Raw genomic sequence first — 26,737 nt, forward strand, 5'->3', positions numbered from 1 at the left:
TCAAACTTTCAGGGCCTTTTGACTAGACCGAGAACATTGAAGGCCGGATTGTGTGCGATATCCCTCACTTGACGAACTAGTCGAGATTGGATCATTGAAGCTGGATGGTCCCCCATCATCTATCGCCTATTAACTTTGTAGAAAAGGAACAATGAGAGAAATACAACACATAAGCCCTGATAAAAGGTAAATGTAAATTTCAATAAAGAAGGGTGAATGACAGTGGCTAAAAATAAAGAGGCAGCCTCCCAAAAAGAAGATAGCCTGTTCTTTGAAAATCTGATATGCTAGAGCTATGGGCCAGCATTGGAGATATTCCAAGATGGTTGAAATTAATGTTGATTTGGAACCTTTCTTCTTTATTGTTTGCTTTCTTCTATCCTTGTACTGTTTTTCTCTTAGGAACCAATTCATGAGGAAATTTAGCTATTGACACAAGTTGTAATTCCCAGATTTAAAGGGCATTGGAAGATAAACTTTATTCATAAGGATTTTATGAAAAAATCTTACTAAGTAGAAATAAAGGGGCACCCATTGCGGGTACCCATGCCAGCCAGATTTAGGTTCCCCTTTTTTATATTTCTATTTTGTACACTCACTCTACGAGCACTCCTTGATGGTGGTAAGATACACAATGTTTTAAAGAAGAGTTTGTGAACGAGGAGAGGAGATACAACAACCCTCTAGTCTCGCGGATGTCTCTAGAGGTTAAGTAATTGAACAACATGGAGAAGCTCTCCCATGAAGCAAGCCATGAGTTTAAATTTTCCCCACAATGTTTTCATATGTGATTTGTTTTAGAGATAAATTCTGAATTGATCTTTAGCTTTGGCTGCGTTGAATATGTTTTCATGCACCAAAGTCTAGCCCCATAACCCAACAGTGATAAGCCCAAAATTAAAGGTTCTAAACTGTAATTTTAAATTAAACCTAAAGAAAGGAAGTATATACATTTTTAAAGATTCTATAATTTTTCTATAATTAAATTCAAGTAAAAATCTTTTAAATGATAAGTGCTATTTTTTGGAATTCAATAGATATTATTTTGAAGGATAAAACAACTCTAAAGAATTAATATAACTTTTACTATTTATTTATTTGTAATGCTAAACATAAATAAAAATTTAGACTTAGGAGTGGCCAAGGATAACACTTTAGAATACTTTTTAATGAGGTCGAACAACTAGGATTCTGGTGAGCTTTGTCCTAATGGCCAGCCACTACTAAAGCATGTCTCAAATAAGGTAAATGTAGTTGTCCAATCATGAGACGTCCTTGGTATCTCAAAATAAAGGATCACTTACACAATCGTTACATGAATCAATGTGGTTGACATTCTGGTATTATACCGTAAAGGGCTCTATGAATCAATTCATTGAACTCTTTCTCCACAGTACAACAACTATGTATGTAGTGTCGACACACTAATAGCCATATGATCAACTATAATTTGATCTTGACCTCGACTATACATTGAATATGAATATTTATAATATATGTTAAGAGACTAACCAACAATGTATTATGATCTAATTATAATTCAATAGGTCATTGCACCACTCTATGTGTGTATGTGTGTATGTGTGTATGTGTGTATGTCTGTATGTGTGTATGTACATATGTACGTATGTATGTATGTATGTATGTATCTATCTATCTATCTATCTATCTATCCATCTATCTATCTATCTATCTATCTATCTTTTTTTTTTAAAAAAAGAAAATTTAATTGATTTGAACGTGAAAATACATTGTTTGATGAGACCTTTGGGAAAAAACAACATAGATATGAGAGTGGAGCATTCTTGTTTTTTCACTTTGGTCTTGAGACTTTTAGGCTCTTGACCAAGGTTTATTTGAGACTTTTGTGCTCTTCACGAAGGTTGATTTGAGTCGAGATTGGTTGGTCAACCCTCCATTTTTGCAGATCTCTGGTGTGGAGCTTTTTCTTTTAATGGATCTTGTTCTTTTAGATGTTTTCCATGCCTGTGGTCTGTCATTGTCATTGCCCAGCATATCTTTGCAGCTTTGGAGATTGGTCGCATATACATGAGTGGAGAAGCTTGTCTCCTTCTCTTGTCTTATTGTGTACTTCGCTTTGACCTATACGGCTGATAGCTGCTCCTTCTTGACTGCATCTTCACTCTTTATGGTTGGATTTCTCTCATGTCTGACATCACTAGCTCCACCTTTTATAGTGCTTTTCCTTTCTTATCGATGGCAAGCCCAATGTATCCATGTGGTAGCAGCCTCGTACCTGATTTGGCAACTCCTCGGTCCTGCAAAACAAAACATTTTCTTGGTGGCGGTATGCATGATGAGTGAGTCCATTTGCTACCTGGTTGCCTTCTTTTGAGACATGTAGGATCTGTTTTATTAGTGGAAGAAATTCTTGAATCTTGTCCCACCGAGGTTGTAGCTTCCATAATTTACAAGCATGGCTATTAATTATTTGACACAATACCATTGAGTTTGATTCCACATATATATTATCAATTCCTTTTTGTCTACAGATTACCAAACCATAAAATAAAGCCTCACATTCAGCTTCCACAGTGGTCATTTCTTTGTATGGATTAGAATAAGCAAAGATCATTAATTTTTCTGCATTTCGCACCATTCCTCCTCCCATGGCTCTCTTTGGGTTTCCTTTTGCCACACCATTTACATTCAACTTGTACATTCTCATAGGCGGTGGTACCCATGTGGTAAGAATAATAGCATGATTATACACTAACTTTCCAGGATGTATTTTCCAGTTGTTCAAACCTAGGAATTCTTTTCTAGATGTGATCTTTGTAGGTTTTACAAGAGGTTCTAAATTTTTAATCCATCGTTGTAGTTTCTGTATAATGGTCCAGTAGCCAACTGTGTCATTTTCCCATTTCTTTTGATTCCTTTTCTTCCAAATCTCCCACAATAATATCACTATTGAACATTTGGTGAGGATAACACTTTTACTCTCTGTAATATGGTCTAATAAAAGGTGCTTCATTAATGGTATCAAATAAAGATTTGAACATTTTTATCCAAAGGTATTATATTGTTCACCAACTTCCATATAAAGAATTTTAATTTTGTTGGGAGAGATAATTTCCAAATGGCTGTGTTCATGGGATTGGCTGGCTTTTTTGAACGAAAGTATTGCCATGCAGATTTTAAAGTAAATTCACCGTGTGGTGTTAGAGTCCAAATGGCTATATCTTGATTTTGTGATAATTGTAAATTTTCCTCTCTGATCCTATAAATAATGTTTTCTACGATTCCACTATTTCTGAGAATGCATTCCCAATCTTGAGATAACAAATCTTTAACTTTAAAGTCTGGGTTCAGGGAGATATATTCTGGTAGTTTATTTAAGGGCCCCAAACCAGTCCAATTTGAGGACCATACATTTATCAACCCTTTTCCAACTTTCCACTGTATGACTTCAAGCATCTATCTATCTATCTATCTATCTATCTACCTATCTATTTATCTTTTTTTTTTTTTGCTCTTGAGTGCAAATTTCATAGAGAGAAAGAGAGATCTAAAATCCATATCAAAGAGTTTGATAGAGAAACAAGGACTAAAACCCATATAGAAGAGAATCCAGCTCAAGCCTGTGCCTGCCACTGGCGCAACCCGTGCCTGCCACCGGCACCAGTGCAAACCGTGCCCGTCTGCGGCGCACCCCCGTGCCCGTCTGCGGCGCTTCCCCGTGCCCGTCTGCGGCGCCCGTCTATCTATCTATCCATCTATCTATCTATTTTATCTATCTATCTATCTATCTATCTATCTATCTACCTACCTATCTATCTACCTACCTATCTATCTATCTATCTATCTATCTACCTATCTACCTATCTATCTATCTATCTATCGATCTATCTATCTATCTATCTATTTATTTATCTTTCCCTCTATCTCTCTATCTCTGTATATATCTCTCTTTCTCTATCCATCTTTTTAGCCCTCTTTATCTCTCTATCTGTCTCTATATATATCTCTTTTTCTCTTTCCATCTTTCTAGCTATCTTTATCTCTCTTCCTGTCTTTCTCTCTGTCTCTCTCTTTCTCTATCTATCTTACTTTCTCTCTCTATCTCTATCTTTATCCATATCTATCTTTATCTCTACCTCTCTCCATCTCTTTCTTGGGCATTTTTCTGGGCCAAGAAATTTGGGACTCATTCCCCCACAATATTCTGACCCAATTTTCTTATTTGGCTGTAGTCCCATCACAACCCTCTCTCTCTCTCTCTCTCTCTACTTTCTCTCTCTAATGACCAAGGCGTTATCTTCCTCTCTGCTGGAAACCTGGCAGCAGACGGCGACCCCTCTAAAACCCCCAAAAACCCACATTTCTCCTATTCCCCTCTCATCCTCTTCTCCTCTCCGACATCGATTTTCTCCCCTCAATCCTCCTCCCTCAGCTCCAAATATCGACTGCCGCGCATCGTTAATGGGTTTGCAGCCGCCTTCGCACAAGGTGACTGCTCGAGTGCCTCGACTTCTAGTGCCGCAGAGAAGACGCTGGACGGCCTGCTTCGGATTCATGAATGCTTGTTCGGAGTTGGACGGCGCTTCCGCTGTCGTGGGAAGGCGGATTCTTAGGTGGGTTTTCGTTTTTTCGCAGTTTTTTCACAAATTTTTCACCTCTTGCTTAATGGAATCGCCGGCGGATGAACGAACGAGATGAATCCATTTAGTTATTTGTTTTTTGGAGAAATTTATGGAGTGGGTATGTCTATTTTCTCGTACTTTCTCTTCTAAATTTCTCTATTCCGTCAAACGAGTGGTGAGACAATAGCGCAGGCTGTTAAAAGATGAAAATGATTGATTTGTGAACAGGTTGGGCCATATTCACTACAGTTCACTAACCTAAGTGTTACTTTGGTTTGTTTCCTGCTATTTCTCCAGTCCTTCGAACGCAGTCTATCAAAAGATTAACCTTATCTATTTGAGAGTATAACACATTCAGAATTATTCATATCCTCATGAACAACCTACTTTTACTACTTAATATTGTGATAGACTTTCATGTATAACCGGATTATTGTTTTGATTCATGTCCGTCTATATTTTTCCAAACCCTCAATCCTGTGTTGAGGTAAGAACGCAGGCTATTAAAATATGAACGTTATCGATTTGAGAATATACCACATGCAAAAAAATTTCCATATCCTCATGATGAACCTACTTAGATTACCTAATATTGTGATAGAATATCATGTATAAGGACGAGCTATCAAACTTTGAACTGAAGATGGTTTTGGTGATTTATCAACAGGAAGCCACAGAGAGTACTCTGGTTGATCAACGGAAGTAGTGCTCGCTCCGTCGTCTTCAATTCCAAGTCCAGGCAATACACAGGATTCATGACCCCATCTCCGGCCTTCTTCTGTTCTTTGTCATCTCATCCAAGGTCGGAATCTAGCCAACCGTCGATTAATTATTCATTGGGTAGCATGAAAATTGGGACTTCGGAAGGTTATGGCGATGTCATTAATGGATGGATGGCTGAAGCTGAACAAGAGAGGAATCACAGAGATAACATCAAGAAATCTCTTCAGTTGCTGCAGGAAGTGATGAATGAATCGGCTAGAGAACATGTAGCCTTCCAGAAATTTAATGGCAATGGATCGTTTTCTTCAACATATGATAAGAAGCCAAAGGATGAAGAAAACTTCAATGATGGATCTTCTTATTCCCAGTTTATTCCTGAGAGTCTTGAAGTTGACATCAAAGAACAGCCAAAGGATCCCAATAAAGAAAAATTGAATAAGTTATTTGATAAAGTTCTAGTTGTTGATACAGTCTCTGCAGCAAGGAGGGTCGTTCAGCTGCTCACAACAAAGCACAAACATCTTATTCATGCATGCGACACCGAGGTATGGGATTTCTGTAATTTTTGATGATTTTCTTTGGTTAATTTTTCTGTTTACTTCTAATGCGGGAATAAATTATTTTTGCTCAGGTGTCCGGAATAGATGTGAAGGAGGAGACTCCGGTAGACCATGGGGAGATTGTTTGTTTTAGTATTTATTCTGGAGCTAAGGCAGACTATGGCAACGGGAAATCATGTATTTGGGTGGATGTTCTTGATGGAGAGAAAAACATCTTGATGGAGTTTGCCCCGTTTTTTGAGAACTCGGCAATAAAAAAGGTGATCAATTATTTTTTTCTACTCTTTGGTGAAGGCATTATCAATATCTTTTGCCTTGTTTTACTTGTGCAGTTTTGTTTTATTTTATGATTTCTTGTGCTGTTTTCCAAAAGGTTTTTGTTTTTCTTAAAGAATTCCAAAAGGTATTTTCATCGTGGTTAAACGGGGATGAATCGCTGTGGAGTTTATTCAAAAACAATTTGTTTTGGAGTTATGGATGATGGTGCAAAGGAATTGGCCATGAAAATCAGAGAAAAATACAACAGAAGTTTATTCAAAAACATTTGATATAAAAACAATTTCTTGGTGCGAAATTTCATTAGGGCTCTCCAATTGTCACCCTTTCATCATTTCCATTTGATTCGTCAACAGAGAGTTCCGAAATTGTGAAATCAATCAAGGACTTTTCTTGAAATTGTTTCAGCATGTTCCTTTAATGCTCTAGCAGTTTGTTTTGGAAGTTCTCTCAAAGCTTGTCTTGTGCAGCCGCACTTCACTTTATACCTCTTAATTAATTGAATTATCTTCTCATGCTTTTGATGCTGCGGACTTCGATTTTTTACTTAAAACTCTATCAACAATGTATTGAACCTAGCTTGTTATGTTTATTCTGCTTTTGTTTTTCCCTCTTACCTGCTTATTTATATTTATTTTTTTCTCTGGCTTCTACAATTAATTGCACAGTTTGAGAATTATTACTTTTAATATTCTTTGGTTTTCATCATGCTCTTTCTGTATGCGGATTTCTTAGATCACTTACAATGCGTCAACTACAGGTTTGGCATAATTACAGCTTTGATAGTCACATCATTTGCAACTATGGCATAGATATCCGTGGATTCCATGCAGATACGATGCATCTAGCTCGGCTTTGGGATTCTTCCAGAAGAACTGATGGCGGCTACTCGCTTGAAGCCCTCACGGGGAACAGCAACGTCATGAAAAGGAGTTCGCCTGCGGCAAACGATGAAAATGACTTGACTACGGGGAAGATTTCAATGAAATCTCTTTTCGGGAAGAAAAAAATCAAGAAAGATGGAACCGAAGGCAAGCTTATCTCCATTGCTTCTGTCGAGACGCTTCAGAGAGAAGAAAGGGTTCCTTGGATTTGCTACTCAGTCCTAGATTCTATAAGCACGCTGAAATTGTTTGAAAGCTTGAGAGAGAAGCTGGTGAATAGGGATTGGATCATCGGTGGGTTGAGGAAGGGTTCTATGTTTGATTTTTACAATGAGTATTGGCGCCCTTTTGGTGAGCTTTTGACTGAGATGGAGTCTGAGGGGATGCTCGTTGACCGGGCCCATTTGGCAGAGGTTGAAAAAGTTGCAATCGCAGAGCAGCAAGTGGCGGCTGATGTGTTTCGTGAGTGGGCTGCTTCGTATTGCCCTGATGCTAAGTACATGAATGTTGGCAGTGATGCACAGATTCGTCAGCTGTTTTTCGGCGGGTTTGCTAACAGGTTTGGCCTTTCATACCCTACCTTTGTTGATTCATTTCATTTTTGTCTTGCAATTCCTAACCTTTGCTGGTGCTTTTTCAGTATTTACCCTTCAGTTTCTCTTCAAACACTTGTAGCCAGTGAAAAATCTGTTGTAATCTGGGCTGGGAGATCCTCCCAGAGTCCTCTTGTCATTTGGTCCCTTCTCTCTCTCTGTCCCCCTCTCCCTCTACTCGTTCAGGGTCATTCTCGATTTTGACCTACCCGAAGTCTCTATCATTCTTCCCTGTGTTAATGATCTTAATTATCATGCCCATTCTGATATGTTTAATTCCTGGTCCATTTTGTGGTATCTTGTTCTTAAAATTTCTAATTTCCTTCCATTTTATACACTTTGACTACCGTAAAGGGGTTTTCAGATGTTGGGTTATGTTAGGTGTCCCAAGTTTAGGTAAATTCCAAGTGCTGGGGGTGATGTTTAAGATATTACATTGAGGAAGGGAGGGAATGGAGAGGGAGAGAGCAAGAGAGAGCTGCCAGCTGACATGGAAAATACCATAACCTAGTGTTCCAGAAATGATGCTTAATATCGGGCAAAAAACTCTTGCCAGTTCTTCAGCTGCCCATTAGAACTTCAACTCTCATTCTTCCCTATGCTCTGTTAGTCCACACCCTTGATTTTCAGTTGGGTTAATGCTTTCAGTTTGGTGCCCTTTATTCCTATTCAGTTGATTGCAAGTTATACATCTCTATCATATCAGCTGTCTCATGTTTGTTCTCTAATAATTTCGCAGAAAGGATCATAAACAATTTTTGCCAGACTCAAAAGTCTTTAAAGTGCCAAATACAGAGAAGATTATCGAGGATGGCAAAAAAGCTCCTTTAAAAAACCGCGAAATCACACTAAAAAAGATCTGCGTGATGGCAGATGTGGAATTGTTTACTCCCAGTGGGTGGCCGTCGGTTAGTGGTGATGCGCTCAAGGTCTTGGCTGGAAAGGTTTCTTTCAATGATTTCCAGACTTCTGATCTCAGTGCAATCTCTTCGTTAGATGGCAGTGGGGGAAAAACAAAAGGCAATGATGTGTCTGCTTATGGGTTAGCCTATAATGCATTCAATAAAGGCGCAGAAGGGGCGAAGGCTTGCCATGCCATTGCAGCTCTTTGTGAAGTGTGTTCGATTGATTCTCTCATTTCAAACTTTATTCTTCCCCTCCAGGTAAAAGGAATTTAATAGACTCAATTTGAAAGTTAAACATAGATTTTTACAGTGCACAATAGGTCTATAGAAACCGAGCCTTCTGTGTCTTGATATTCTTTATCAAAAATTTTGCCCATCTGTTCCTTCTCATTTGTAAACTTCGAAGTTGCTGCGTCCTATCATGTGTTACTTCATGTCTGAAGAATACTTTTACTCGTATCATCTATTAGGATGAATTTAGAGAAGGAATTTGGTGCTCAATTTTTATACCGATCGCGAAATCAATCTATTTGCCTGGAGAACGTTTAACTTACTTTTTAACTCTATTTAAGTAGAACAATGGTGGATCTGTCAGGGAAACCACTGTGAGGAGAGAGAAATAAGAGAGAGAAAAAAATATATATCAGTCAATACTTTGAGGCATCATCCTATTTACAATGTTTACCTTTTTTGCCGGAAGGCAATGAAATTTCAGTTAATTTTTATTTATGATGTGACTGTCTGCTAAACGTTTTATTTTGTGGAAGTCCTGAAAACATCGGGATAGCGAACTATTTTTATTTTTTTTGAAAAGTATAGCGAACTATTTTTGGATGTGTGAAGGATTACTTGGTATTCTTGTGGCGTTATGAAGCTTCTGATTGCCACGATTTCTATTGTCCAGGGCAATCATATAGCAGGGCGTGGTGGGCGTGTTCACTGTTCTTTAAACATTAACACGGAAACAGGGCGTCTATCAGCCAGAAGACCTAATCTACAGGTTTCTAGATTTATATTGTCCCCTCATGTATTTTTGTTCTTTCTTCAAACATCCTTCGAATTGCTTTAAATTAATAAACTTTTCATGATTTGAGTTCATCTCTGAACTGGCTTCCACCTTTTTCCAGAATCAACCGGCTCTTGAGAAGGACCGTTACAAAATCAGACAGGCGTTTATTGCTGCACCAGGAAACTCTCTTATCGTCGCAGATTATGGCCAGGTATCTTTTCACTGTGGAATTCTGCCGAATGATTGGGTTCTTCTCTTGTTCATACATTTCTGTCAGCATTGAGCTTCTTCATAAAAAAAATAACGTTAAAAAATTTATTTCCTTCGTATATTACAGACTAGTATTTTTACCCTATTTTTACAACTCGTTTACTAAGTGTCTGGAATCCTGAATTGTTTTCTCGTTTTTACAGCTGGAGCTTCGTATATTAGCCCATTTGGCAAACTGCAAGAGCATGTTGCATGCGTTTGAAGCTGGAGGTGATTTCCACTCGAGAACGGCAATGAATATGTATGACCACGTTCGTGAAGCTGTCAATAAGAAACATGTGCTTCTTGAGTGGCATCCCCAGCCCGGCCAGGATAAGCCTCCCGTTCCTTTGTTGAAGGTATCCATGAGCGAACTCTGATTTTATTTGGTATAGAGAAATAAATAATTTTTTTCCTTTTAAGTCCAGTACGATTTACCTAGTTTCTCCATGCTAGTGCCTTCGTTGAATCCTCCCTACGTTTTCTTCCGGACTCAGTAGAAGGTTGGTGAACTGGCTTAGTGTCTGAACTAATTGGCGTGTGTTTATTGTTAAACTAATCATGGGGGTTATTAGTTGAATAAAACCATTCTTTTATAATATTTGTTCAGTTGTGAGGAATATTCGCAACGTCCATTTTAAGGTTCGCCACGGTAACTTTATCCCTCATGGCTCCGTAATTCCCTCGGTCAGGCCCCTCATGACCCATCTAGTTTTCCCATTGTCAAAGAAAGTTGAAAAAAATAAAGAAAAGGGAAGAAATAGAAACAAATTATGATATGACTTGAACAGGATACCTAACTGCCGGGAATAGATATTTAGGATGGAATTTCTGAGACTGAAATTTGGTTTCTGTAATTCATGGTTTTTTTATGATGTAGGATGCATTTGCTGCTGAAAGAAGAAAAGCCAAGATGCTTAATTTCTCCATCGCTTATGGGAAAACGCCAGTTGGGCTCTCGCGCGATTGGAAGGTAGTCTCTGGAAACATTACGTACCATTTGTTGAGTTTTGTGGCGAGCATAAGTACAATATTATTAATTTCTTTTGGGAAATGAATATCATGATAAAAAAGTGGAGTCTGGTGATCGAATGGACTTTAAGGATTTATGACTGTTGGGGAAGAGAAGAAGAAGATAATGACATAACTTGAACAGAGTACATGTAAGGGTATATGTACCCTAAAAGGGAGAGAGGATAATAGGGCTAATGGGCTTATAGAATAGGGCCCATTAGCCCATGAGGGATAGTCTATCACTAACACCCCCCTGCAAGCGAAGTATGGATATCTTCCATACCGAGCTTGGAGGCGGCACGTTGAAGAAAAGGGCGGGAGAGTCCCTTGGTAAGGACGTCCGCTGCCTGGTCGGCGGATGCAACAAAGTCCAGGTCAAAGATCCCTTCGTCAACTCGCTCCTTGAAGAAGTAGCGGTTGCGCTCCATGTGCTTGATGCGGCCCTGTTGTCCGGGGTTCTTGGCCAACGCAATCGTCGACTTGTTGTCGCAGAAGAAGTGAATCGGGCCAGCATACTCCACGCGAAGATCGTGAAGGATGCCGTAGATCCACTGGCCTCGAGGCCCCATCGGCGAGCGCGCGTACTCGCTTCGGCGCTAGAGCGGGAGACTTTGTCCTGCTTGCTACTTTTCCAGCTGACGAGACTGCCAAAGACAAACGTGCAGTAGCCCGTGGTAGACCGATGATCCACAACGGAGCCGGCAAAGTCAGCATCAGTGAAGACTTTTACTGTCTGGTCAGTGCTGCGAGGGAAGAGCAGGCCATTTCCGGGGCAGCCCTTCAGGTACGCAAGGACCCGGTGGGCGGTCTGATGGTGAATCTCCCGTGGGGAGTGCATAAACTGACTGAGCAGGTTGTGGCGGCGGCGATGTCGGGCCGAGTGTCGTCAAGTAGAGGAGCTTCCCCACCAGCTGCTGATACCGGTGGGAATTCGTCAGCGGCGAATCCTCCCCTTTGCCCAACTTCACGTTGGGATCAATGGGAGTGCTCACCGGCGCACAATCGGTCATCCCTGTCAGTGCCAGTAAGTCGACGGCGTATTTCTGCTGCGAGACGAAGATCCCACGGGGGGAGTAGGCTACCTCAAGACCAAGGAAGTAGCGAAGAAGGCCGAGGGCCTTGATCTCAAACTCCTTAGCCAAGGCAGTGCTGAGGCGGACAGCTTCGGCAGCATCAGATCCCGTGATAAGGATGTTGTCGACGTACACGGCAAGAATGGAGACACCGGTCGGGCGGTGACGGAAGAAGAGAGAGGCATCTCCATTGCTCTGAGTGTACCCTTCGGTCTTAAGAACAGAGGAGAACCTCCCAAACCACATGCGCGGGGACTGCTTGAGTCCATAAAGGGACTTCCGCAGTCGGCACACGTGACCGGGGGGGCCGAGTGAGTAGCCCGGGGGCTGCTGCATGTACACCTCCTCCGTCAAGTCGCCGTGCAAGAAGGCGTTCTTGACGTCGAACTGGCGGATGGCCCAGTGGAAGTGCGCTGCAAGCGCCAGAAGAAGCCGAACAGTCTCCATCTTCGCCACGGGAGAGAACGTCTCGAAGTAGTCCACGCCATAGGACTGAGTGAACCCCCGAGCCACAAGCCGAGACTTGAGGCGTTTGAGAGTACCGTCCGCATGATGCTTCTTGGCATGAATCCACTTGCAGTCCACTACCCTCTTGCCCGGAGGTAGTGGAACGACGTCCCACGTGTGGTTCTTGAGGAGAGACTGCATCTCCTCGTCCATCGCCGCTTTCCAATGGGGAGAAGCGATAGCATCGGCTAAGCGGCGAGGAACGGGATCCGACTCGATGCGGGTGAGGAACAACCGGTAGGGAGGACTCAGCCGGTCAAAGGAGAGGTATTGAGAGAGAGGATAGAGGGGGGCCTTAGTGCACTGACGGACCCCTTTCCGTAGAGCAATAGGCCACCCCAACTGATCGTCACCATCGACAGGAGAAGGAGCGGAAGCAATGGGGGACTGTTAGTGAGATAGTCAGCCTTATGGGCTAATGGGCCCTATTCTATAAGCCCATTAGCCCTCTTATCATTCTCTCCCTCCTAGGGTATATGCATACCCAGCCATGTACTCTATTGAGGAATGTCATTATCTTCTTCCTTCCTCTCTTGACATGGTATCAGAGCTCCAGAGCTCTTCCATCTAGGGTTTGATATCACCCTCTCGCTGTCTAGCGAACCCGGAGCGTGACCGACGGATCAGCCACAGCGCGAGCTGTAGCCAGCCCGCGGAGCTTCTGGAGAACCAGCCGAAGCCAAAACCCTAGCCGCAGCCGCAGCCGAGCGCCAGCCGCAGCCCTAGCTGGAACTGGAACCGAGTGCCAACCGCAGCCGCGCACAGCCGCAATCGCAGCCGCTCGCCAGCTGCAGCCACGCACAGCCGCAGCCGCAGCCGAGCGCCAGCCACAACCGCGCACAGCCGCAGCTGCGCACAGCCGCAGCCGCGCACAGCCGCAGCCGCAGCCGCGCACAGCCGCAGCCGCTCGCTAGCTGCAGCCTCGCAGAGCCGCAGCCACAGCCGCGCGCCAGCCACAGCCGCGCACAGCCGCAGCCGCAGCCGTGCGCCAGCCGAAGCCGCGCGCATCCGCAGCCAGCTGCCTCAGCCACCACCGAAGCAGCAGCAGAAGCCGCAGCAGCCGCCGCAGCTGCAGCCAGCAGCCGCAGCCGCAGCCAGCAGCCGCAGCTGCCGCTGAAGCAGCAGCCACTGCCAACAGCCGCAGCCGCCGTCGAAGCAGCAGCCGCAGCTACTGCCAGCAACCGCAGCCGCCGCCGCAGCCGCAGCTTGCAGCCGTAGCCGCAGCACGGGCCGCAACCTCAGTCACAACAGCCGTCTCCGTAGAGACCATGGCTCTGATGTCGGAGGAACTTTACTCCACGGGCCAGACGCGTCAACCGGCCGTCCCAGATGATGGCTGCACCGATGCAGACTTTCAACGAGAACCCTTGTCACACAAGGTTACTCATTCTCTGCCGGCGGTTCCCGACACGACGTGTCTCCCGGGCCCGAATTTGTTACAGTGGCGTCACTTTGTCGAGACTACTCTCAAGGCTCGCCAACTATTCAAGCATTGCACACAAGCCCCGCTTCCATCGACCCATCCACACTATGTGGCGTGGGAAGCCGAGGAACACTTCGTCCTTGGATGGCTCTACACGACCTCCTTGGCACCCTCGTTCCGTGAAAGGTTCCCTCGCTGCTCCACCGTGAAGGGTTTTTGGGACCAGGCCAACAAATTTTGCGGCCGCGAAGGGGACAACTGGCGCCTCTTTATGCTCGTTGCTAAAGCCAGCAACTTTCGCCAAGGCGCACTGTCCATCTCGGACTATGCGCTGGAACACAAGAAGCTGTGGGACGAGGTGGACTACTACTTGCCGACGGATGATCCGACGTGCAAGTCATTCCAGAACACTCTTTGCCTACGCCTCTTGGGGTTTCTTTATGGCCTAAACAAGGAGTATGACGACACTCGGCGCCGTGCCCTCCATCGCAAGGAAGGCCTTCCTTCCATTGATGACTTGGTGAAGGAACTCCAGGAAGAGGAGAGTCATTTTCATGTCATTGGCACTCTCTCCTCGGAGGCAGCTCGTGACTCGACTGCCCTCCTCGCCCGGCCTCCCTCGCCCGCTCCTGCTCCCCCCGCGGAGGCGGCCCCCTCCGGGCTGATTTGCTCCTACTGCAGCAAGCCTGGACATCTCCGCAAGTGGTGCAAGAAGCGTCAGTACGACAACCGGAAAAAGAAGGAGGCTACCGAAGGGAAAGCTATGGTTGCCTCCTCCTCTACCTCTTCTACCAGCCCGGCGACTCTTGAGCAGCTCCAAGCCGACTTGGCCCGTCTCCGTGACCAAGTGGCTACTATGCAGACTCCGACTCAGTCGACGGCACATTTTGGTGGATTTGGTGCGTTCTCTCTCCCTCAGTCTGAACAGTGGTATTGTGGTACGGCTTCTTACTCGCCTCTCGTATCGGATACGAGCTGGGTTCTTGATTCGGGGGCAACCGAACACATGACCCCGTTCAATGACCGGTTTGTATCCTACGAAAGGCATAGTGGGGACCGTACAGTTATTACAGCCGGTGGTGGACGGTTGCGTGTTGCTGGAATTGGGGCAGTGTTTGTAGACGGCCTCGGAGTGGTCAGCAATGTTCTTCATGTCCCCGCCCTGCGAGCTATACTTATGTCTCGTCAGCATTTGGTTGACAGTTTGTCCTGTTCTTTTCACCTCCAGCCTGACGGGATGTTTCTATCTGACAAGGTGGGTCGGACTACACCGATTAGGCGGGAGAACGGGTTGCTGTTGTTGGACGATGGGGGGCGCTCTCGGTGCTTCCTGCTTCACCGCCAACTCCGACCGGCGGATGTGCAGCGTATGGGACGTCTCCAGTTGGCTCACCAACGGCTGGGTCACCCGCCATTTTCAGTTTTACAGCGTCTCTTTCCTTCGATGTGTACTGGATTGGACCTTCAGACTATCGTGTGTGATGCCTGTCAACTGGCGAAGCACCGTCGTTCATCTTTCTCTCCGTCCACCTCGCACTCCTCCACTCCATTATTTCGCATCCATAGTGATGTTTGGGGACCCGCCCCGCAGGCTAGCCTAAAGGGCCACCGATACTTTCAGATCTTTGTTGACGAGGCCACCCGCTACACATGGGTCTACTTGTTGACCGCCAAATCTGAGGTTGCTCCGACGGTCCGTCACTTCTGCACCATGGTTCGTACTCAGTTTGGCCGAGGTATTCAGCGCTTCCGCTCCGATAACGCCCGGGACTTCGTCAACACCGAGCTGGCCACGTACTTTGCTGACCATGGGATTCTCCACGAGTCCTCTTGTGTGGCCACCCCGGAACAGAACGGTATGGCAGAACGTCGGATCGGGTATGTCACGTCGACCGCCCGTACCCTTCTGCTGAACTATTCTGTTCCGTGGGCGTATTGGGGTGAGGCGGTCTTAACGAGTACCCATCTCGTAAACCGTCTCCCCTCCCAGCCCCTCGGGTTTGTCAGCCCACTGGATCGTCTCTCCACGGCGTTCCCCCATCTCTCACTGCGGACTGGACTCCTCCCTCGCATCTTCGGGTGCACGGCGTACGTCCACGATACGGCTCCCACTCGCACGAAGCTCGATGCTCGAGCTCTCCGGTGCGTCTTCGTCGGGTACGCTTCTCTCCAGAAAGGTTACCGTTGCTACCACCCTCCGTCTCGGAGATTTTTCATCTCGGCAAACGTCACCTTTGCCGAGCATGAGTCTTACTTCGGTGATTCTACCTCGCCACGCCTTCCGCTGGTTGAGGCGTCTTCGACTCCTTCCTTGGAACCCTTTCCGTTTGTGGGACCCATTCCTCCACCGTCGCCGTCCCCAGCCACCTTCTCTCCCTTGCCTCCTACCGTCTCACCTCCCGGTGCACCGTATCCTCCCCCTAGTGCACCTCCTAACCCCGGGCAGTCCACCTCGCACCCCGGGGAGCTACCTCCTACTCTTGGTGCACCGTATCCTTCTCCTAGTGCACCATCTTCCCCCGGGGAGCCTCCCCCTACCCCCGGGGAGCTATCGTCTTCTCCCTCTTTTGCTTCCGCTCCTCCGTCGGACGATGCGTCACCCTCGTCTACTGATGATGATGCTCAGTTGGGATGGCCTATCGCCCTTCGGAAAGGGGTTCGTCAGTGCGCTCGCACACCTCTCTACCCCTTATCTCACTATCTCTCTTTTGATCGGCTAAGCCCTTCCTACCGGTCCTTTCTTTCTCACATCGAGTCGCATCCCCTCCCTCGTCGCCTATCCGATGCTCTTGCTTCTCCTCATTGGAAAGCGGTGATGGATGAGGAGATGCAGTCCTTGCTCAAGAACCACACTTGGGAAGTCGTCCCACTTCCTCCTGGCAAGAGGGCGGTGGATTGCAAGTGGATTCATGCCAAGAAGCATCATGCTGATGGTACTCTCGAGCGCCTCAAGTCTCGACTTGTGGCTCGGGGGTTTACTCAGTCGTATGGCGTGGACTACTTCGAGACCTTCTCTCCTGTGGCGAAGATGGAAACAGTCCGTCTCCTCTTGGCGCTTGCGGCTCATTCCGACTGGCCGATACGACAGTTCGATGTGAAGAATGCTTTTCTCCACGGTGACTTGACGGAGGAGGTGTACATGCAGCCACCTCCCGGGTATACCCTTGGCCCCCCGGGCACCGTTTGCCGGCTGCGGAAGTCTCTCTATGGACTGAAACAGTCACCGCGGATGTGGTTCGGTCGGTTCTCTTCGGTCATGAAGACCGAGGGCTACACTCAGAGCAATGGGGATGCCTCCCTATTCTTCCGTCACAGTTCCGCGGGTGTCTCCATCTTGGCCGTGTACGTCGACGACATCCTCATCACGGGGTCCGATTCTGCAGAGGCCGGCCGCCTCAGCTCTGCGTTGGCCAAGGAGTTCGAAATCAAGGCCCTCGGGCCTCTTCGCTACTTCCTCGGCCTTGAGGTGGCCTACTCCCCCCGGGGGATCTTTGTGTCACAGCAGAAGTATGCCGTTGACCTACTGGCCTTGACCGGAATGACTGAGTGTGCACCGGTTACTACTCCCATCGACCCTAATGTCAAGTTGGGTAAGGGGGAGGACTCAGCACCGGTGAACGCATATCAGTACCAGCAGGTGGTGGGGAAACTCCTGTACTTGACCCACACCCGCCCCGACATCAGTTTCGCCGTTAACCTCCTCAGTCAGTTCATGCACTCTCCGCGGGAGATCCATCGTCAGGCGGCCAATCGGGTACTTGCGTACCTAAAGGGCTGCCCCGGGAAGGGCTTGTTCTTTCCTCGGAGTATGGAGCGGACCGTGAAGGTGTACACTGATGCGGATTTTGCCGGCTCAGTTGTGGACTGTCGTTCCACCACGGGGTACTGCACTTTTGTCTTCGGCAGTCTTGTCAGTTGGAAGAGCAGCAAGCAGGACAAAGTGTCCCGCTCCAGTGCTGAAGCCGATTACCGGGCACTTGCCGATGGGGCCTCTGAAGGCCAGTGGATATACGGAATTCTCCATGACCTTCGTGTGGAGTATTCCGGCCCGATCCACTTCTACTGCGACAACAAGTCGGCAATCACCTTGGCAAAGAACCCTGGCCAACAGGGACGGATCAAGCATATGGAACTCCACCGCTACTTCTTCAAGGAGCGCGTGGACGAGGGCATCTTTGACTTGGAATTTGTTCCATCCGCTGATCAAGCTGCTGATGTCCTTACCAAAGGACTATCTCGATCTCTCCTGCAACGTGCAGTGTCCAAGCTCGGCATGGATGACATCCATACTTCGCTTGCGGGGGGGTGTTAGTGAGATAGTCAGCCTTATGGGCTAATGGGCCCTATTCTATAAGCCCATTAGCCCTCTTATCATTCTCTCCCTCCTAGGGTATATGTATACCCAGCCATGTACTCTATTGAGGAATGTCATTATCTTCTTCCTTCCTCTCTTGACAGGGACTCCCCGGGAGGAGCAGTAGACGACACACCGGGAGTCGGAGGAGACTCACCGGAGGGCGAGAGTAGACCGGGAGGGGGGGGTGACGAGGGTTGGTCACCGAGAGAGGAGGAGGGTGACGCACCGGGGGTTGACAAGGATGGGAGGCCGGAAGGAGGAACGGAGACCAATGGGAGAGGGAGAGCTGCCGAAGGGGGAAGGGCAGGTAACGAAGAAGAGGTAGTGGACACGTCCAAGGACCCCGCAGGAGGAAGTGAGGAAGAGGAATCAAGGGGAGAAAGATTCGGAAGTGAGGAGGGTGGAGTGGGAGTGGTGGACTCCACGATCGGACTTGGCCCCAAGGGGGGGGCCGAGGGAGCCTCATCCAGCGGAAGGCGTGATGAGGTAGAGTAGTCCCCAAAATAGGGTTCATTTTTGGCAAAGGTGACGTTTGTCGAGATGAAGAACCGCCGAGAAGGCGGATGATAGCACCGGTACCCTTTTTGGAGGGAAGAGTAACCCACAAACACACCGGAGTGCGCGTGCATCAAACTTCGTGCGTGTGGGAGAAGTATCATGGACGTAGGCGGTGCTTCCGAAGATACGAGGCAAGAGTCCCGTCCGCAAAGAAGCATTCGGGAATACCACAGTCATCCGGTCCAAGGGGCTGGAGAACTCCAGGAGTGGGGTGGGGATACGGTTAACGAGGTGAGTACTCGTCAAAACCGCCTCTCCCCTATAACGCCCCGGCGCCTTGGAGTCCAACAGCAATGTCCGCGCCGTCGAGGTAACATAGCGGATGCGACGTTCAGCCATGCCATTCTTCTCCGGCGTGGCCACACAAGAGGACTCGTGGAGGAAGTGGATTACTACCTACCGCCCGACGATCCGACGTCCAAGACGTTTCAGAATGTGCTTCTTCTGCGGATCATGGGCTTCCTCAGCAGCCTGAACCGCGAGTATGATGATGTACGTCGTCGTGCCTTGCACCGCAAGGAAGGTCCTCCTGCCCTCGAGGAGTTGGTGAAGGAGCTTCAAGAAGAGGAAAGCCACTTCCTCCTCCATGGGACTCCCTCCTCCGCCCCCCCGGGTGCGTCGACCGCACTACTTTCTGCCCTCTCTTTAGGCGGCAAGGCACCGTCGATCCTCTCTACGCCCACCTCCGTCGCTCCTCCCACTGGGACGACGATTTGCTCGTATTGCGGCAAACCGGGCCACGGGAAGAACAAGTGCAAGAAGCGCCTGAATGACTGGCAAAAGAAGAAAGAGGCCGCAGAAGGCAAGGCCATGGTGGCCCATTCTGATTCCTCCTCCGCCAGCCCCTCCGCAGTGACCATGGACCAGCTTCAGGCAGATTTGGCCCGCCTCTGTGACCAGATGGCTGCCCTGCAGAATCCGTCCACGGCCTACTTCGGCGGCTTTGGTGCGTCTTCCCCTCCTTCATCTTCGGCGGCTGCGGGCTGCGGCGCGTGCGCGCGGCGGCTGCGACTGCTGTGCGTGCGCGCGGCGGCTGCGGCTGCTGTGGCTGCTGTGCGTGCGCGGCGGCTGCGGGTTGCGGCGCGTGCGCGCGGCGGCTGCGGCTGCTGTGCGTGCACGCGGTGGCTGCGGCTTCATATGAACGATGCGCCATGGTATCAGATCTTCCCCTCCTTCATCTGAAGATGAAGGAGGGGAAGACGCACCAAAGCCACCAAAGTAGGCTGTGGACGGATTCTGCAGGGCAGCCATCTGGTCACGGAGGCGGGCCAAATCTGGTCACCGGGTTCCAGAATGTGCTTCTTCTTCCGGCTTCTTCTGTGCGTGCGCGGCGGCTATAGGTGGGCGATGTCAAACCCTAGGGAAGGAGCTCTGGAGCTCTGATACCATGTTGGGGAAGAGAAGAAGAAGATAATGACATAACTTGAACAGAGTACATGTAAGGGTATATGTACCCTAAGAGGGAGAGAGGATAATAGGGCTAATGGGCTTATAGAATAGGGCCCATTAGCCCATGAGGGATTGTCTATCACTAACAATGACAGTTTTCTATATGTTTGAAGTTATTCTAAATTGATCTCATGTTACCAAAAGCTTAGTGAAATAATATTTTATCATCAACGGGTTCACGTTTAGCTTCTGAATTATTTGACGGGTTTGATCAAGAAGAGGTCGTTTTGAAGTTTTTAAATTAGCTGCGACCATGGTATGTTCAGAACGGCCCATGTTTTGCTAGACAATTGATGGGTTTTAATTTGCAATAACACTTGAAAAATGTAATGTGTATGACAATACTGCCGGAAAGTTCATCAGTAGTGCTACTACAGCTCTTTTTCATTGATCCGATTGGAATCGTTATCATCATAGAGAACGGGGGCAAGATGAGCCTAGAAAGGAAGCCGTTAATAAGTTATTACAGGGGGCAAATAGTGTCTGATTTTCATTACACGCCAAAGCTGTTGATAAATCATTAGTTGGTGTAAATAGAGCCTAGAAAAACATCTGCTGACAAAAACATGAGACTAGGAGGAGAGAAAAAGAGTTATATAGATCAGAATATCCCGTAGAATTCATGTAATGGAATTTGAACCGTTTTTCTCTTGTTTAATCGTTCAGGTTTCTGTTAGAGAAGCCAAGGAAACGGTTGACCTGTGGTACAACGATAGAAAGGAAGTGCTGAAGTGGCAAGAGGCAAGGAAGAGAGAGGCGCGGGAAAATCGTTGTGTTCATACATTGCTCGGAAGAGCTCGCCATTTCCCATCCGTGGATTCAGTGAGTAATGCTCAGAAGGGGCACATTGAACGTGCTGCAATAAATACCCCTGTGCAGGTAGGTTATTACGAATTCGATGCAATTTTTATCTTTGATTCCTGTCGTTGAATATGTTATTGGGGGGAGCAGAGAGATCAGTTTATTTCTTTCTAATCCGACATGAACTGAAGGAGTAATTGGAGACTAGGAATAATTTTTTCAAGGTGATTGAGAAAATATTCATTTTTTGTGATAACTTTTTTATTTCTGTTGCTCTGCCGAACACATAAGAGTTATTTTTTTATTTTTGGTTATTTTCGAGTTTTTTATTTGATTATTTTTGCTCGATTAGGGATGAAACTCTTGTATGTCCAGAAATGATGTTATAATGGACGAAATTTGGGTTCGCGCGTTCGATCAAGGATCAAGCCGATCCTTGAATAGTGTGGTCGATCAATTGACTTGGTCGACCAGGAAAAAATCTGGTTATAGATTCGGAGGGTTTGTTCAATACTCTGTCATAAATGGCCTAAAATGCATGTACTTTCTTGCATATTGGGTGCATTTTTTCCTTTGATTCCTGTCGTTGGCTTTACTCTCTGGAGCCCAGAGAGATCTACTTTTTTGATATTTCAGATGCAAACTGCATAGAACATTAGAGATGGTGGAAGATTTAAGATGGTTGTGGAAACAAGTTATGTAAATATATTTTTTTTCATCAAGCGAACGGGTAGACTGATTTTTTAAAAGTATGTAATAAGTTTTTATTTAATTCTTTTATATTTCTGCACTAGTTATGAATCCGTTTTTTCATTTCTAGAAACGAGGTTAACCATGGGAGATATTAGGGTTTGGATGATCGATATGACTGAAAGTACCATGCAATCACATATCGACTCAATCCATCTTGGACAGATTCTGATGGATCAAGGATCCATCCAATCCTTGATCAGCGGGATAGATCGATACCCTTGATCAAAAAGTTTGCTGTACACAGTGGGTCAAAAAATCTGATTGTCTATCCTTGATAAGGATAAAAGAGGAAAACGTCCCTTTCTTCCAAGTTCCACTCTCTCTCTCTCTCTCTTATTCAATCGATGATCAAAGTCTCTCTCTTGTTCAATCTCTCTCTCTTCTCTCCGGCCCCCTTGCTTCTCTAACTCTTATTTGGCTTGCCGGCAACTGACTGGACTAATCAGCTCATCTCACTAAATGGTATAATCATATCAAATCCACCCTTCCTATTGATGGATCTCGATTCGGCCATGTAGACTGACTGACTCAGCCAATTCAAACATCGATCAGGGTTGTTCAATCTATCAACTTAGACAATGTGATTGATCAGATTGCTGAACCCAAAACGATCCGATTGGACTCATCAGCTTATTTCTCTTAATGGGATAATCGGATAGAATCCACCCTTCCAATCGATGGATCTCGATCCGGCTGTGTAGATTGACTGAATTGGCCAAGCCAAACATCTATCAGGGCTGTTTGGTCTATCAACTCAATCGATGTGATTGATCAGATTGCAGAACCTAAGGCTATCATTCTTCTTCTTTTTGTCTTTTCTGATGAAGCCTTTTATCTTACTATTATAATCACTGTTGAGAGATTTTTCTTATTGTTCTCTACCCCTTGCATCTCGTTGTCATGAAGAATTTTCCTGTGAATGAATTCCATGTCATTTTTCATTTTCTAGGGCAGCGCAGCCGACGTGGCGATGTGTGCCATGCTTGAAATCGCCAAGAACAGAAGGCTGAAAGAGCTAGGATGGAAGCTTCTACTTCAGGTCTAATTTCTGCCCACATCTTTCTCCGTTCAGACTGACCGCAAAAGTCAGTCTGAGATAAGACTGTGAGTGTGTTTGAGAGTGTCTGAGACACATGGGGGATGAGTGAGAAGGATAGATGTTTTGTATGTGGGTGGGTCTGAGAGAGAAGATCCAGAGAATGTGGGTGTGTGAGAGAAAGACAGAGAAGAATGTTTGAGAGATAAGACCGAGTGTGTGAGAGAGGAGACTCTGGATGTGTGAGAGAGAGAGACAGAGAACACTGTGTTTGGGAGACAACTATGATTGAGTGTATGTAAGAGAGAAGACTGGGTGTGAGAGGCAAGACTGAATGAGTGTGTTTGAGAGAGAAAGAGAGAGAAGACTGGGATTTGGAGATAAGACTGAAAGAGTGTGTGTGTGAGAGAGAAAAGACAGGAAGGAGAGACATGTAGAAAGTGTGTGAGAGGTAGGAGAAGAGATATATAGAAAGAGAGAGGTAGATAGAGAGAGATGAGAGATAGATTGCTAGAAAGATAGAGAGAGAGAGAGGAAGACACAAATCAAAAACCCTGAGTGGGGGCTGATGTGATTTAACCAGGTCCACGACGAGGTGATTCTAGAGGGCCCCACCGAGTCAGCTGAGGAGGCGAAAACCATCGTCGTCGATTGCATGTCGAAGCCCTTTAATGGGAGGAACACACTGAGAGTTGGCCTATCAGTGGACGCCAAGTGTGCCCCCAACTGGTACGCGGGCAAGTGACAGGTCAGCAGGCACCAGTGCCACGTGGACTTGTTAATGGGCTCTTATTGGATTTTTGACCGGGCCCACCTTTTCCTTTGGCGGCAGCGCTTGCAGCTCAACTTCTGCCTCCACCCTCTTGGCTGGGCGGCAGGGCAGGGTCTTGCCCTGTATTTTGTGTATTTTTCTCCAAGGAAAGGTCTGTGTATAGGGTGATGAATGTGGTTTCCTGTGGAAGGTGTTGTTTTGTATGTTGGTGGAGTTGACTGATGGAATTGATAAGGAAAACTTATCCTTGATTGTTTGATTTTTCTCTCCCTTTCCCTCTCTTTCTGATTGAATTCTTGAGCCAAGCTACGGATGGAAAAAAAAAGTTGTTTCTCAAAAGGAAGAAGAATTTGCCACTGTGGGAATGGTGATGAGTTTATGCGGTGAGAACTTCGATGATATGTCCACATTTTGATGAAGTCAGAGCCAACAGCAGAATAAAGGGGTCACCAAGTTCAGATAATAATTCCTTTCTCAAATCTCGACCGAATGATTAATAGGCTTAAATGCTGACATTCCCTGGATATACTTTTATTTATTTAATTGTATGTTTTAGTTTTTCATGCATACTTTCTTTTGATATCAAAGGTTAATCAGTGCATCACCCTTGCATGATATTCTGAATAAGCCACATAAATCTCCACGTCGCTTAATATCAATTAAAAGATACACAATCCTGAAAGTAGGAAGCATGAACATGAGTTGATCAGATGATGACCTGATCCGGGTAAAATAAGGCAAATTTATTTCGTTCTTTCTATAACACTCATTGATTTAGTAAGAATGTTTTATTTTCAGAGTGAATGTCTATACATTGATAATTGTGTATGTTTGGGGATATTTTTTATATTCTACAAAAAGTATTGAACTTGTATTTTTAATCGATATGATAAAAAACTCATTACTATATTCCTTGCAGATTTCTCTACTGAAGTATGCTACTCAGATGGTTAATGTGATTTAAAGTTCCAAAGTAATCGATGAACCATAAATTATAATTAGAATATCATTCAAGGTTTTTTGGTTTATGCAACAATATTTATATTTTGCCTTCTGAGCACATCACAAGGGTTGAATATACGAGAAATAATTGAAAAAGTTAAATTTAAACTGAAAATGTTTTTTTATGAATTTTTATATATTTTCACTAACTAAATCTAATTGAATAAAATCAAACTATTATAAATAAATTTTATATACTTCCAAAATGATGGAACATTGATTTCCTAATGAATCTAATGAGTTCAACATTTTGATAAATAAATCTCGGAATTTTAGTAAAATTGTCTAATGAAAAATTCCAAATAATTGTAATGAAATACTGTAGCGAGTGCTTTCGCAGCACAAGTGATGGCTGATGATGACAGATGTGAGTGAAGTATAGCGATGAAAGAAATACCTCCACTCATTGCGACAGAGACTGATGCAGATGCATGCGGACCAGAGCGGAGTTGAAGTTGATGCGCATGATAGTGCTGTCACCATGGTAGAGCTATCACCAGTCCCAAGCGTCTCCTCCACCCTTGGAAAAGATCTCTGCTGGTATTCTTTACTCTTGCAATGAAGATCTGTGTTCTGGTCTCCAAAATCACATTTGAAAAAGTTGATAGAAGTTCTCTATACCCTCCCATGAGCTAGTGATAGCATGGATTTTTAGTATCAATATGATCATATTTACATGTTTATTTCCATTGAACTAATCATATAGGCATGTTTTCAAGCTTAAAATGATTAAATTCTTTTTAATAATGATATTCTGAGTTTTCTTTATTTTTATGTATTTTTGAGAATTTTCTGACAACATACTCTGAAAGAAAACAATTTTTTGTGTCAGAATATGATTTTTTTGGAATGTTTGGCATCAAATTTGGAAATATAATGCTACCTCCAATTCCCTATATGTTTAATAGAGCCAAATATCCCCCCCCCTCTACTGATCGGAGTACGCTGATTACCCCCCAAACCGTACAAGATAGTTACCGCCTATCATACGGCTTTCTAACTCTATTTATTTTTCTGGTCGCTCCCCTCTATCGGATCGATGGTAATATCAGATTTTATTTTCAAAATCTATATATATTCATTTGTATTTTTTGGGTCTTTTTTTATTAAATATACATTTTAGAATATATTTTTGGGTTTTTTAACATTTCTGGGCGCAGTTGATGTGGACCAATAAGAAAAAGGTGCTATTTGTTAGCAATAAATGCATTCCATGGCCTGAAAAAGAGATGATTAATATATTATTATTCATCTCTCCTTTTTCTCTCCTTAGAATAGTTAACAATGACAGAGCCACAAATCGCCAGTTGTACACATGGGGCATATAGGTCACATTTCTATTGGTTTAGAATGGGGAATCGCTGTAGTGGCACCACATCAGCTATGATAAAATCTATTAAACAATATATTTGAATAATAAACTATCATTATTTCTTTTCGCCTTTTTCCCAGAGCCAGACGTGGTGCGACAAGAGTCGTCGATCACGGATGACGAGGAGGAATCTTAGCCAATCATCACATTTAATGCCTACAATAGAAAAAACCCTGACCAAATGGCGTGATGGTGTTGATGAGAATGATGAGAAACAAATATTGATTAATTTCTATGCTTGGTATCTCACGATCCAGAACTCAGATGAAGTTGGAACTTTAAGGGCAGCTTTGTTTTTTTTTCCTATATCCATCCATAGATCTTGATATATAAATTGACTCCCTGATCTTTGTTAAAATATTGTTAAACTCACTTCCTCCTAGTGAGTCTGTTTGAAATAAAGTGAAGGTTAGAAGGTGCATCGAGTGTTCCATGGTGTCTCTAGTGCTTGGGAAGGTTCAATAGAGAAGAGGGGACGTTGTTCTGTAACAGGTAGATGCCATTATCCTTGCAAAATATAGGGATCTAAGTTTGGAGACATGGGTACTTTTACCCAAAAGGTACGGTTAGCATCTAGCATATGATTGAAAATCAAATTGTGCTAGCTGTACATCCTATTCATTTTAAGTTCTCTTCCTTTTGCCAATGCTATGTATGCTCATAAAGATGAGCTTTCTTCACGTAGTTTTTGCTCTTGTTAGTAGCAATATCATTTTCAGATAATGGTAAGAATCATCCACTAGAAGTATTCCTTTTCTATCTGTGCCAAAGCAATCAAATTATTTCTGAAAATAAATGGAACAACTATGCTTCTCAA

General features: G+C 45.1%; 1 protein-coding gene across 2 annotated transcripts; it reads left to right on the forward strand.

Annotated features, from left to right (window-relative positions):
- The first annotated feature begins 4,261 nt into the window (after positions 1-4,261).
- On the forward strand, positions 4,262-23,805 carry LOC144710142 (DNA polymerase I A, chloroplastic-like). 2 transcript variants are annotated; one of them, XM_078583819.1, is made up of 13 exons: positions 4,262-4,595; positions 5,272-5,872; positions 5,959-6,147; positions 6,924-7,606; positions 8,380-8,803; positions 9,450-9,545; positions 9,673-9,765; positions 9,968-10,162; positions 10,684-10,776; positions 20,851-21,063; positions 22,688-22,777; positions 23,358-23,522; positions 23,607-23,805. In XM_078583819.1, the coding sequence occupies exons 1-12, from the start codon at positions 4,264-4,266 to the stop codon at positions 23,517-23,519; spliced, it is 3,171 nt and encodes a 1,056-aa protein (XP_078439945.1). In that variant the 5' UTR covers positions 4,262-4,263; the 3' UTR covers positions 23,520-23,522; positions 23,607-23,805. The 2 variants fall into 2 exon arrangements, with proteins under 2 accessions (XP_078439945.1, XP_078439944.1); XM_078583818.1 differs by having other exon boundaries at positions 4,263-4,595; positions 23,358-23,805.
- The last annotated feature ends 2,932 nt before the right edge of the window (positions 23,806-26,737 follow it).

This window comes from Wolffia australiana, chromosome 12 (genome assembly GCF_029677425.1).
Source record: "Wolffia australiana isolate 7733 chromosome 12, ASM2967742v1".
Lineage (NCBI taxonomy): Eukaryota > Viridiplantae > Streptophyta > Magnoliopsida > Alismatales > Araceae > Wolffia > Wolffia australiana.

Excerpts from the sequence above, each read along its gene's own strand:
- LOC144710142 (XM_078583819.1), top strand. The coding sequence starts at position 4,264 with ATGACCAAGGCGTTATCTTCCTCTCTGCTGGAAACCTGGCAGCAGACG. Across the intron at positions 8,804-9,449 it reads ACTTTATTCTTCCCCTCCAG|GGCAATCATATAGCAGGGCG; the intron begins GTAAAAGGAATT and ends TCTATTGTCCAG. Across the intron at positions 10,163-10,683 it reads CTCCCGTTCCTTTGTTGAAG|GATGCATTTGCTGCTGAAAG; the intron begins GTATCCATGAGC and ends TTTATGATGTAG.